The 12,300-nt window shown below is 54.4% G+C and overlaps 5 protein-coding genes across 5 annotated transcripts; 4 read left to right on the forward strand and 1 right to left on the reverse strand.

Annotated features, from left to right (window-relative positions):
- Positions 1-1,046: 1,046 nt before the first annotated feature.
- CGCS363_v012453 (uncharacterized protein) lies at positions 1,047-1,598 on the forward strand (the record flags this gene model as incomplete). Its single annotated transcript, XM_036644302.1, has 1 exon — positions 1,047-1,598. The coding sequence occupies one exon, from the start codon at positions 1,047-1,049 to the stop codon at positions 1,596-1,598; it is 552 nt and encodes a 183-aa protein (XP_036490685.1).
- A 48-nt stretch (positions 1,599-1,646) lies between these two features.
- On the forward strand, positions 1,647-1,969 carry CGCS363_v012454 (uncharacterized protein; the record flags this gene model as incomplete). The annotated part of the gene is made up of 2 exons (XM_036644303.1): positions 1,647-1,760; positions 1,811-1,969. 2 exons carry the CDS (start codon positions 1,647-1,649, stop codon positions 1,967-1,969), a joined length of 273 nt encoding a protein of 90 aa, XP_036491034.1.
- Positions 1,970-2,442: 473 nt separating this feature from the next.
- On the reverse strand, positions 2,443-4,149 carry ubp6 (Ubiquitin carboxyl-terminal hydrolase 6; the record flags this gene model as incomplete). The annotated part of the gene is made up of 1 exon (XM_036644304.1): positions 2,443-4,149. The coding sequence occupies one exon, from the start codon at positions 4,147-4,149 to the stop codon at positions 2,443-2,445; it is 1,707 nt and encodes a 568-aa protein (XP_036491035.1).
- Positions 4,150-4,971: 822 nt separating this feature from the next.
- Arpc4 (Actin-related protein 2/3 complex subunit 4) lies at positions 4,972-5,758 on the forward strand (the record flags this gene model as incomplete). Its single annotated transcript, XM_036644305.1, has 4 exons — positions 4,972-4,974; positions 5,040-5,366; positions 5,461-5,694; positions 5,750-5,758. The coding sequence occupies 4 exons, from the start codon at positions 4,972-4,974 to the stop codon at positions 5,756-5,758; spliced, it is 573 nt and encodes a 190-aa protein (XP_036490791.1).
- A 2,428-nt stretch (positions 5,759-8,186) lies between these two features.
- On the forward strand, positions 8,187-10,937 carry CGCS363_v012457 (uncharacterized protein; the record flags this gene model as incomplete). Its single annotated transcript, XM_036644306.1, has 5 exons — positions 8,187-8,468; positions 8,527-9,666; positions 9,726-10,142; positions 10,196-10,582; positions 10,659-10,937. The coding sequence occupies 5 exons, from the start codon at positions 8,187-8,189 to the stop codon at positions 10,935-10,937; spliced, it is 2,505 nt and encodes an 834-aa protein (XP_036490792.1).
- Positions 10,938-12,300: the final 1,363 nt, after the last annotated feature.

The raw sequence follows: 12,300 nt of genomic DNA on the forward strand, positions 1-12,300 counted from the left end.
CTTTAACATGGAGCCCCGTAGAGTTCGGCAATCGGACATGCGAGCGCCAACTTTGGCTGATGAAGTCGACGATCCCAGCCCATCATCCCGCGTCCCGCGATATCAGCCAAGCCAACGAGCCCACCATCAACTGCAACTGCGGGGGAGGCGGTGTTTGAATCGAACTCTTGTCGTCCTCTCGATTCGACTTGACGTGCGGGCAAAAAAAAAAAAAAAAAAAAAAAAAAAAAAAAAAAAAGACAAGCCTTCTCTCCCGTCTTCCGCGGATCTACCACCCCTGTATCTTGGCCTCTTTTTCTGGCCGCAACTCCTTTCGCGTGCACTTGCCACAAGTTGCGTCCCATCAGCGGTAGTCACCTGGCTCTGTGACAGACGTCTGGCTTCATGCGGGCCAGGAAGACCGGGGGAAGAGAGCAGGACAAGTGCCAGAAGAGAGATTCCTCCGTTGCGGTGCCATGAGATGGATGCGTTTCAGCCGGGGTTGCGACGGACAGGGGGGCCGCACACTTGTCTGCTCAATCCCCCCATGCAGGCAGATCAGACAACACAACACATCCGGGTAAGCCACCGATAAGAGGATGGATGGAAAGAATCCCGCCGTTGTCTGGCGGCGCTTGGTGCCGAATAGGGCGAGCAGGGGGGAAGCAAGTCGCGATTGTCAGGCAGGAAGACGCAAGGAAAGGATGAAGGGTGGAGGAAGAGACAAAAGAGTTGCGGACGAGGGAAGGCCAAGGGGTGGTGGTGGAGGGGGCCAGAAAGAGCTCTCACGAAGTTTGTTTCAACGCACCAGAGATGAGTGGGCAATGAATAAGCCCGCTGAAATGCTACCGAAGGACAACCAAAAAGGCAGTTTGGTCCTTATCTCTCTCGCTCGGCCGGTCGCTTTGGGTGTTGCAAGCGAGGTAACGCAAAACTTTTTTTTTCCAACACTTCCTCTGTCTCTCTCTGTTGTTTGAAAAGGTAAAAGGCACGGGATATATATTAAATAACTCTCTTTTTACCTGCTCTTCTCCATTTACCCAGCGCCTTGCCCTTTGCAATCAGTCATGGCCGACGTCACGCCCGCCGCCGCCGCAGCAGGTCGATTACTAAGAACGCTGGGGCTGCCGGAATCACAGCGACAAAGTCTTGGTCTTCAGCGGGGCACCGGTGTTCCCGCTCCCGGCCGCTGCTCACACGGCGTCGCCTCTGCAGCAGTCCACGCTCTCCATTGTTCGACAGAGGAAGCCCCTGAGGCGATCTCGCCAACAATTTCCCTCGAGCTCGAAGCTTGGCCTTCAGAGCCATCAACGCCATCCACCGCCGAGTCGTCCGAGTGTGATTCCGTCGGCCCCTCGACGATCCCCCCGGCCCTACGACGCAGGTATTCGCACTATTCGCCGCTTGGCAGGTTACGAGGCCATTCGCGAACCAATTCCCTCGACTCGACGGCGACAGACTCTTCCGTCGCCTCGTCTTCTTCCACATCCTCCACGCGGTCACGCTGGAACATCTTCGCGCCGGTGCTGGACGAATTGACGGCCTCAAATCACCGATCCGACTACGCCAGCGACAAGAAGAGCAGGCAGTCAAGAGAGGTTTGGAGGGAGTACTGGTGAACTCCTGCTCGTAGTAAGAAGGGAGGGAAAAAACCAGACACCGTCGCAATGAGCGGGTTCACAAAGTTCCGCGCCGGCCTAACCGCTGCCGGCTGCGCAGCCATCATCTTCACGGGCGCCACATACGGCGCTGGGCTCAAGACTCAGGAAGAATGGACAGAGGTGGGTTAAATGCACCTGGCTCATGCTGCCTGTATACTGACTCCTCGCAGGAACGACAGAAGTTCCATGGGTCGCCATATGACGAGCAAATTGCGCTCCTGGAGGGCCAGCGAGTCCGCCTTCTTTCTGAGCGTCGAAACTGGGAGAGAAAGTCGACGGCCTTGGAGGAGAGGATACGAGAGAGGGAAGCGAAGAAGCCAGGGAGCTGATCGAGCTGGGACGCCACTCGGCACTCGACCCAAGTTGCCATGCGATGGCCTTGAGGGGTTCTTTGGGCCTCGAGCAAACCTGAACACGCCCCACACTACTTAACACGTCCAAATGGAAGAGAGGCGAGCGAGAAGGATTTAGTAGCAAAGAACCGCGACGCCCGGTATCTTGCTGAATCTACTGCTCAGATATACAGCAGTAGCAAACCTGCATGCACATGTAATCACGCAACGGAGACCACCCCGACAAATGGGCGGCAATGTAATTGTAAATGTATCACAGAGATGGGAGCATCACCAAAAGCGATAGCGAGTAGAGTAATGAACTCTGGCCATTACATTCATCGACCTTTCTATCTATTCCCTAGTTTCATGTTCCTGTGTCATTGTGTCGTTTTGTATGTCACCCATAAGCTCGTTCCGCTCGTAAACGCCAAGGCCGATGCTCTCAACAGCTTTTCCGGCTGCAAAATCTACTCCGACTTCTCCTCGACGGTGGGCAGCGGGATGGCTCTGTAGAGAAGAATCAAAGCAGAGTGGGACTCGCCACCACCCGCCAGAGCATCGATCTTGTCTGACGTAACCTCCGAAACCTTGTCATCGTTGAACCACCACCACTTGCCGTCCTCCTCACCCTTCGTGCCGGTCTTGGGGTCGATAGGGGCAGTCTTCTTGACATATGCAGTGTAGTGACCGCTGTCGGCGCTGGCACCCTGGTGGGTGACGACACCGCGCAGCTCGTAGATTCCAGACTGGTTGGAGCCTTCGTCCTTGGCCAGATCCTGGTTGACAAGTGCATAGAGCTCCTTCTTGGCAGCAAGGAGGGCGGCGTCCTTCTCGGCCTCGACTTCGGCGTCGGTCTTGAATGTCTCCTCCATCTCAACATCACCATCAGAAGTCGTGGCAACTACCTTTCCAGCGCGCTCGGCCTTCTTCTCGTTCGCCTTCGCCAAGGCCGTCTTCTCCTCCTTGCTGGGAGCTCCGGACGCTCCCGCAATGTCGCCCCGGTCGTTGGGGTTGATTTTGCGCCTCTTGCGGGCACGCTCGATATCCTCCTCATCTTTTCGGATCTCGCGAACCTTGTCGCGGACGGGGATGAGCGCCTTCTTCAGCTCATCGGTACAGAATTCGACGACATCGAGCTCGTGGGGGAAAGTGACCTTACGCATGATCTTGGCCTTCTTCTGGACCTCGCGCTTCCAGAAGAAGCGAACAAAATGAACAGTAAGGTACTTTGGCAGGCGAGAAATCTGCGACTTCTTGGTGTAGGTGGTGTCTCTGTCCAACACGGACGACTTCTTCTCCAGCTTCTCCGACAAAGCGGCCAGAATACCATCACGCAAGTGGTTGATTGTTTGATCGATATGGCAGTTGAGCTTGAGGAAGGTCTCGCTGGACTTGATGGGCTCCTCGCCGCCGTCTCTGGCGGCTTGCTCATCAGCCTCGAGTGTAGACTGCAACTCTCCAGCCATGTATCTGTCGATGAAGGAGGAGCCTTCGGACTCAGCAAGCTTCTGCTTCAGCTGAATGAGAATCTGAGACCAGGCCTCCTCGGCATCCTGCTGAGCATATCCGTTTCCTGTCTTGGACTTTTCGGCGAATTGGGGGTAGACCATGCGCAGCGTGCTCAGGAAGGTGAGCGGGGGAATGCTGCCCTGGGTCTCCGACATGTTCTTGTAAAGGTCCGTCAGCTGGGTGGCCAGGTCGGTCGATCCCATGCCAAAGCTGCTGCTGCCACCGCCGCTACCCGACTTGTGTGTGGTCAATGCTGTCTGGAGTTCGGGAATCGATCGGAGGGTCTGGAGGGTCGAGTTGAGGTAGCAAGTGTTGCCCAAGTTGGTGAGACCAGCGGGCGTAGCACCCTCCTGTTGAGCAGCTTCGGCTTCGGTCATGTCCTCGACGAACTTGACCGCTTCCTTGGGTCGGGCGAGATCGGCGTTCTCTCCGGAGGGCTTTCCCATCATCATGAGGGTCGCGCCCGCCTTGAGGCCGAACTTGGCCATGTCGTCATCATCCTTGACCTGCTTGCCCTTCACCAGGATCTTCTGTCGCTCGGGCTCGACGCCGGTCAGGCTGTAGAGCTGATACTTGAAGGTCTCGCCGTTGGACGAAGTGTCGACCTCGACTTGGTACTTGGTGCCTTGGTGGCTAACGGTAACTACCCCCCAGTTAGTAAGCATTGAAGCTGCCGATTGCTCCTAAACGTTCTCACCTGGTATTGACGCCATTGTTGCAATGCTGGCTGGACTTTTTGCGGAGTGGAAAGGAAAGTACGTGTGCGGTATCTAGAACAGAACCCAACTGCAAGACGTGCAGGTACAGCAGAAGTTTGTTGAAGGCACCAGAGGTTTGCGTCAGTACGGGCAGCTGGTGGCAGAAAGACGTAGTACAAGGCAACGGGGGGCACGTAGGCGGGGAAGCGGTGTACCTGCAGGGCCCGTTTCAGCTGCCGATTCGTTTATTGGGATATCCCCTTGTAGCAGCACCCTTTATCGCCTCTTATCACCTGCATTCGACCATCTTCGAACGTCTTCGGAAGGCGAGAGATGCTCCTCTTCGTTGCAGCAAAATTCAATGCATGCGGGCTCTAATGCTGTTCCAGTTCATTGATAGTGAATCTAGGAATCTTGGCACTCAACCTGGCCCAGATCATCTCCAGAGGCACTTGTTAACTGAAAGTGACGTCGGCTGAACACCTCGATCTCGACATACGCCTTGGCTTAACGGGGACATGCAATAAACAAGCACAGGCGGGGGATCGCCACTAAGGAGCTTGCTCCCAGATCACGTGGAGAAGCTCGGGATGACTCAGCAATGTTGCGGTGACAGCTTGCGCATGAGCACGGTCGATGGAGCTCTGCGGCGGTGCTAGTCGCCCCACTACGAAACGTCAGGCTTCCGACTGTGCCAACCTCAGTGCTCAACCTCACGAACCCCGCGGTCAACATCCAACTCCAACCTCTCAATATCACCAAGGTTGGACGCGGCCAGGCTTCGCCATCATGGTAAGAGCTTCTTCGTGTTATCAGGCTTTGTCTTTCGACTCAATTCGCTAACGTGACTCTGATAGTCTCAATCCTTGCGACCCTACCTCCAGGCCGTCCGGAGCAGTCTGACGGCCGCCCTCACGCTCTCCAACTTCGCTTCCCAAACCGCCGAACGTCACAATGTCCCCGAGATTGAGGCCCAAACCTCCCCCGAGGTCCTCCTGACCCCTCTCACCATCGCCCGTAATGAGAACGAACGCGTTCTGATCGAGCCGAGCATCAACTCCGTGCGGATATCCATCAAGATTAAGCAGGCCGACGAGATCGAGCACATTCTAGTCCACAAGTTCACCCGGTTCTTGACACAGAGAGCCGAGTCTTTCTTCATTCTCAGGAGGAAGCCCATCAAGGTATGCCAGACGCTGGCTGGTCTCGGCGGCAGTTCGATGCCACGTGGCACACGAGCCCCTTTTCCAGATTTAGGATGCTGATGATTTTATTCAGGGATACGATATTTCTTTCCTCATTACGAACTTCCATACCGAGGAGATGTTGAAGCACAAGCTGGTCGACTTCATCATTCAATTTATGGAGGAGGTTGATAAGGAGATTTCGGAGATGAAGCTCTTCGTACGTGCTCCCGACAAGTTCAGGGCTATTCCGCGGGAGGACTTCATTGCTAACAACCCCCAGCTCAACGCAAGAGCGAGATTTGTTGCCGAATCATTCCTCACTCCCGTAAGTTGATTTGTTCCTCACACTCAGCCTTGACGTCATTGACCGTGTACCTTAGTTCGATTAAATACCCATCAAAGCGTAACAAAGTCTGAGAGGTTAGTATCCGGAAACAGGTAAACGTTTCCCGCCGACTTCGCCCAAGATACTAGCCAGATCGAGGTTTCGAGCAAGGATCATGAGTTGGAGTTAGATGTTGGCTCGAGCGTAGCCGGAATGCCGGGATCCACATTGGGTCCGACTTCGACATCGGTCCGCAAATCCGGGGCCGTGTGGGAATGATGATTGGGACATACTTGATACACAAAAATTCAGATATGATCATGAGCCTGAACCTTCACCGTGCGCTGAGAGCGTCAAGTCGAGGACCGCATCTTTCCATCTTGAATCAATGATGTTGCCAAGGATGTCGCTAACTTGGCAAGAGATGTATGATGGTTCCCATCCCTAGCTGCGCTCGAGATTTTCCATGCACCTTCATTCAAGCGAGCTTGATGGAATTATCAAAAGACCGTCTGGTCCTTTCCTATGTGCGCGGCTAGATTTCCTATGTACTCAAATGCTTATATTATGGGCGATAGCAACGACGATGCAAGTGACGTTACCGATGATACTGACGACGGCGATGACGGCGACGACAACGAAAATAGTAACAACAACGACAATGATAGCAAATAAGATTAAGGTGCATAGCCACAGGAAAAGTAGTCGTTTTAGCACAGGAAAAAACAATCAGGCGGTCTCATTAGCAAAGCTTCTCCGTGGATCAGGTCGCGGTCACAGAACAAAGACTTGTCACCCTTCTACCGAATCGACAGGAACTCGTCAGAGGTAGCGGCGCAAGCCAATTCTTCATGGTCCTGAGCTTTTGCTGTCTTCATGTTAATTCAGAAGCTTGGGACGGGTTTGGCTGCACCTGCCTTCCTGGTCCAAAGTTCTGTGTGCCAGTATTCAATATGAGTTCGCCAGCATAGATAGGAACAGTGAGAAATCTTATTCCTAGTGAGCTACGAGTCCGTCGTGGTCGTTCCTTCCGTCTTCTGGAGAACCTCTGGGTATCTGGTTTTCATCCTCGCTTAGGACCTCCCAGTCAGCAACCCTCATTCACTACCAAGCAACGAGGAGACCAACCTCACAGCAACTTAATCGCCCTGCACGGTCCTTCGCCTCCCGTCGTTTCTTTTCACTCTTCTCTACCTTGTCGGAACAACCGCTTTTGTCCTTTCGCAACTGGCACACCCCTACCTTCACCTCTCTCATCACCATCACCATCACCTTCACCTTCACCACCACTACTCAGTGTGTTTGGCCACGATTTGGCCAGCCCGCCAGCGGGATCAAATCTACCTTCTCGGTGGACTTTCTTTTGGCCTTTACAAAATTTGGTTTTCGGTCGCAACTCTGGTAAGACTCGCTCTTCTGATCCCCGCCTTCCTTTTCAGTCTCGTTCGTCTGCGATGATGTGTGTGGCCTTGACGAGCAACTTTTCTCTTCCATGCAATTTTCACTTTCTCCCCTCCTCACCTTCTCACCTCCTTCCTGTTTTAGACTCCCGCCTGACTTCGTTCTAAAGAAACTACTTGCGGTCACTGAGTGTCAACAACTCCTTGCTCCCACCCCCCCAAAACAACCAACTCATTCCTTTCCCACCGACCACTACCTCCCACACACCTCTGACGACGATTACTATACCTCTAGCACTCGTCTGTATTGGATTGGTAGGTGACCATTATTTCTTTCGAAAATTCTTCCTTCCTCTTTGGTCTCTTGCCTTTTCTTTTTGTTTTCACCCGGCACGTTCGGTTTTCCTGCCTCGACCCAAAACAGCGGGAACCCAAACTCGTACTTCTTCCTCCCTCACACCTACCTCGCCCCTTCGCAGCCCACCAAAACACACCCTTCTTTCACAATTTTGATCTAAAAACAGTTTCTGGTTGTATTATACACCTAGGAAACTGTCTGAGCCGGCCGCCCGAAGGAAGACGTTGCGTCATCACGCCGTCTCTGTGCTTGCCCTGTCGCAAACTTGCGCCTCGCAAAAGTCGTCCCTCACATGTAAGAATCCCTCCTAACACGGATACCTTTTTTTCCCATTTTTTTGGCATTGGCAAAATTGCCGTATCAATCAGATCCGAGGAAGGAGCACTGGGTTTGTCTTACTCTTGCCTCTTTTCTTCACTTTCGTCTGTCGTACTCTCGGCAACCGAGCACCTGTCCCTCTCATTCACTAAGAGAATTTTCTTCTGCCCACATTGCAATCTTTTCTCTCTGTCTTTTATTTTTCGACCCTCCCTTCGACACTTCTTACCAGCTCAACTTCCTTCCCCTCTGTTTGCCCTTTCCCTTCTTCGCTTCACCAATCCTGTCGCTGACCTTGCTCACCCAGAACACCTACTGTTCTCCCTCTCCTTGCCGACCTCTGCTCTTCATCCGCCTCTCTATCCTTACTTGTCAGCCTTATTCTTTCGCCCGAGATTATCTGGCTGTCGCTTATCATGGCTGCCCCCAAATTTGCCGGCATAGGCAAGGTGGATCAGAAGAAGATGCGCAAGCAGATGCGCGAGATGGCCCGCCAGGGGGCCTTCAAGGTCACCGATCTGCCTCAGACTGTCTCTGAGGAGTGCGAGGCCGTCGATGAGTCTGGTGGTGTACGTCTCAATGGTATATCCTTCACTGCCCATTCGGACAAGTTCCAAGACAAGGCCTCGTCGGACCTGAACCCTGCGTCCACCCCTTGGCTTCCTAACGGATCCAAGGCCGACAACAACGACAAGAAGGTATGTAACAACTCCAGTCTTCACGACCAGAGATCGCCATGACTTACAAACACAACAGGTCAACGGCCAAGTCTCTCGCAACCAGTCCTTGAACGGAATGACGAGCGACTCTCACTCGGGCGCAACTTATCAGGATGGCGAGATCGATGAGGACCAGGACAAGCCCGACATTGTCAGTCAGGTCTCCTCTCCTGCTACCACAACCTTGCCTCCAGCCGTGTACAACAACAGCCAGATCATGTCCGGCTTGCAGTTCGCCCCCGGCCACTGGGCTGCTCCCCAGCAGAACGCTCCTGTCTCTATCAGCAGTGTAGCCACTGGTGGACACCTCAGCGGCAGCGCTTCGATGGGCAATCTCCTTTACCACACTCCCACCCGCCAGAACAATGCTCTGGGTGTTCATCTCTCTCATGGAGGTAACCGAGCTACTCTCGACACGGTTGTCTCTAGCCCAGTTGGCAATGATACCCCCACAGCGTCCAACCTTGGCTTGATGACCGAGCCGCGCAACTTTGCTCCCCGTGTGACCGACAACTTTGCTCATCTTGGCATGCCGCCCAAGTTCACTTTGAAGAGTGCGGACGGTAACCCCACGACCCCTGCCGACTCTCACGATCCCTTCGCTGCCCAAGCCAACCAAGGCGGCCCTGTTCAGATGCCTCTTTTTGGCTCTCAATACAACGCTACGCAGATGTTCATGAATGGCCAGGCCTCCTTTGGCACCCCTACTGGCGAGACTCTCAACTTTGACAACCTCCCTCATGATGAACAGTCAGCCAATACCATGGAACCCAGTCCCCAGCCTTCTGTCAACAACGGAGGCCACACTCAGAGTGCTCAGGTCCACAATATTCGGAACGTGCCCCTTCAGCATGTTCTCGACAATGGCAACGTCACGACGCTGCAGGGATCGACTCAGTCCTACACCAGCCAGGGCGAATTGGTTCCATACCAAATGGGTTATCCGCCGCGAAATGTCGCGCCTCAGACTGTCGTGACGCCCTACCTGGCCCCTCCCGAGGCCCCTCCTACCGATTACATTCGCAGCCAGCGGTCTCCTCAGCTCAACCGTCTGACGGGTACACCCACTGGTTTCCCCTCTGTCGAGACAGCTCTGAACCATGTCAACTTCCCGTTCATCGAGCCAGCCAACCGCCCGGGCAATTCTGTGGTTCGAGGTGTTGTCAAGATTGGTAACGTACGTTGGCCTCAAGACTTACCGTAACATCTTATGCCACGGATACTGATCAGCTATAGATTCCCTTTGTGACCAACCGTTCCGAGATCATTGCTGTTCTCGGCCGCAACTCCCGCATCCTCAACGATACTGAGGAGCCCGTTCACATCATCATGGAGCGTGTCACTGGCAAGACCACTGATGCCTATGTCGAGTTCCACACTCTGGAGGATGCCACTAAGGCCGTCGAAAAGCATCAGCAGAACCTCAGTCGCGGCAGAATTACTCGCATCGGTCAGCGCCCCGTCGAGATTGAGCTCTCGAGCCAGTCTGCTCTCATGAAGGACCTGTTCCCTTCCTCTCGCGGTGTCTTCTGGAACGGATGCAACCCTCAGGTGCTTCCGGACAACGCTCAGGAGCCTTGGGAGAACTTCAAGGGGTTTGTCTCGAACGAGGAGATGACCATGCTCGTCAAGCACGTCGAGGTGCCTCACCGCGTAAGTCTGTCCCATCCTAATTGCCTAAACGGTACACTAACACACCGTGTCAGTCCCCCTTCTCCAAGGAGTGCCCTCAGCGTCCTTTCGAGTGCCTTATTAGCACCTTGACTAAGTTCCCTTGGCACATGAAGACGCACATCACTGTGCAGCAGCGCCATGCCATGCACAAGGCCACATGCGACCTGCTTCGCATCCTGGTCAGTAGCATCCGCGACCACCGTGACGAGGTCAACTTGACCCAGCGTCTCCTGAAGCGGGTGGTTGCTGCAGCGATGCGCTGTGAGGGCTTCTCGGCCACCCAGAAGGACGACGTCGCCTACCTGGTTGACATGGAGGAGATGGAGCAGAGGTCTTTCGGACAGCCGCGTTTTGCCGAGAGCTGGCGCCACCTCTATGTGCTTGTACCCAAGAACGGCGTTCCCCTGGACGTGATCGAGGTAAGCTTCCCCCAACCCGAGCTGGAGAAGATTTCGTGAAACTTGAGGGTCCAGAGCTAACCGCTTGTGTCTCCAGTGGTACATTTCTGTCATTCGCGACGAGACCAATCGATTCCTTGAGTCGCAACCGTTCCAGGAGAAGTGCCAGACCCGCGCTGTCGGCGACGCCACGGATGGCTACTTTGGCTACTTCTGGCGCGAGCTGAACCACCCCGTGGGCCCGGTCTTTGACACTATGACTCTGGCTCAGCTGGCCTCTCATGAATATCAGACGATGGAGTCGATCATTCGTCGTGCTCTGATCACTGCTGACGTCCACCACCGTTCGGCGCTGCCTGGCATTGCTGCCCACTGAAGGAGTACGCGTTCATCGAGAAGATAACCCAGCGACAACGGCGAAACTTGATTATGGGAGCCGCTGCTTTCTAACTGGAAGAAGCTTGACGCGTTGCACTTTCTGCTCTTGGTACTTGCAATTTTGCGTTTTTGACTCTCGTATACATACACATACGTCGGGTCAGCTTTTCTTTTCGCTGCAGTTTGCATCCATACAGGTCGTTTTCTTGGGCCCGTTAATCTTTTTTTGCGCTTTGGACGAGTCAAGGATAGGGCAGAAGGTTGCCAAAGAATTACGGGCTGAATTTGGTTTGTCTCAGGCTGAAGCTCACAGGAACAATGGGTGTTTTCTGGTTTTCCTTTCATCACAGGCGGGGGATTGCTTCGGATTGACTTTTTTGAGGTAGACTTGGGGGTTCGAGACAGGCTGATCTCTATACCCGCTCAATAAGAATCCTACGGTAGTTTCTTGCGTCCTTTAGTTCGGTTGCCCCTTGAGTTCCTTTGTTTGAAACGAGAGTGCCACGGCATCTAGCCCGTAAGTTGAAGTGGCGTCGCGACGGCGTGGGTGGCAGAGCGAGAGGTGGGCAGTATTGGTGGTGGTAGTGGTGAAGTTGAAGTTGGCGAGTGGAGTGCCGTAGTCGCGCAGTGTTGGTGGCACGCCTAGCGGCCCAGTCAGATGCGGCTACGGGCCACCGGGGTGGGGGACATAGAGGGGGGGAGGTACCCGTGGACATACTCTGGCTGCAGGAACCAGCGCGGCATCAGGACGGCATCGGCCGGCAGCTGCAGGTTGAGAGTGCAGGGCCGGACAGGACAGGGCCAGAAAGGGACGTGATAGGGCGACGCTCAGTGGGAATGGAATTTGGAGGGTTCCATAGGTTCCCCTAACAGGGCGTTCTACCGGCCCGCCACGGTGGTTTTTGGACGTGTAGCGTGCGTGCCCAGGCGTTGTTTGACGGGCTGCCCTGGCGAGCGGGAATTGAAGGGGCACGGGCCAGAGGCGGGGCTCGTCTGCGGTCTGGGGCCACTAAGACGACGATGGACCGTCACAAGGAAGCAGGAGCCCCTGAAATATTCCATGCAGGCTGGCTGCAGGTTGGCGACGACAGGACAGTGGAAGCAGTACAACAACAAAGTGTGATGGGCCGGATGGGCTCCGGCATGGCTCATTACGGAGGGCGGGGCGGATGGAATATTGGCAATGGAAGGGTGTTGGGAACTTGGTAAATGGCGACGGGGTGAGTTTGATGAGTTGAGGAAGAAGTAAGGCAAGTTCCCGGTATTTCTCCGATGTTCGGTCTGGTCAGTTCAGTGCACCGAGAGCAAAGGAAGTCTTGTGGAAGCCGTACATAATTGCCCAGACGATTGATTATGCCGAA

Source organism: Colletotrichum siamense (assembly GCF_013390195.1).
Source record: "Colletotrichum siamense strain Cg363 chromosome Unknown KSG_Cg363_contig08, whole genome shotgun sequence".
Taxonomy (NCBI): domain Eukaryota; kingdom Fungi; phylum Ascomycota; class Sordariomycetes; order Glomerellales; family Glomerellaceae; genus Colletotrichum; species Colletotrichum siamense.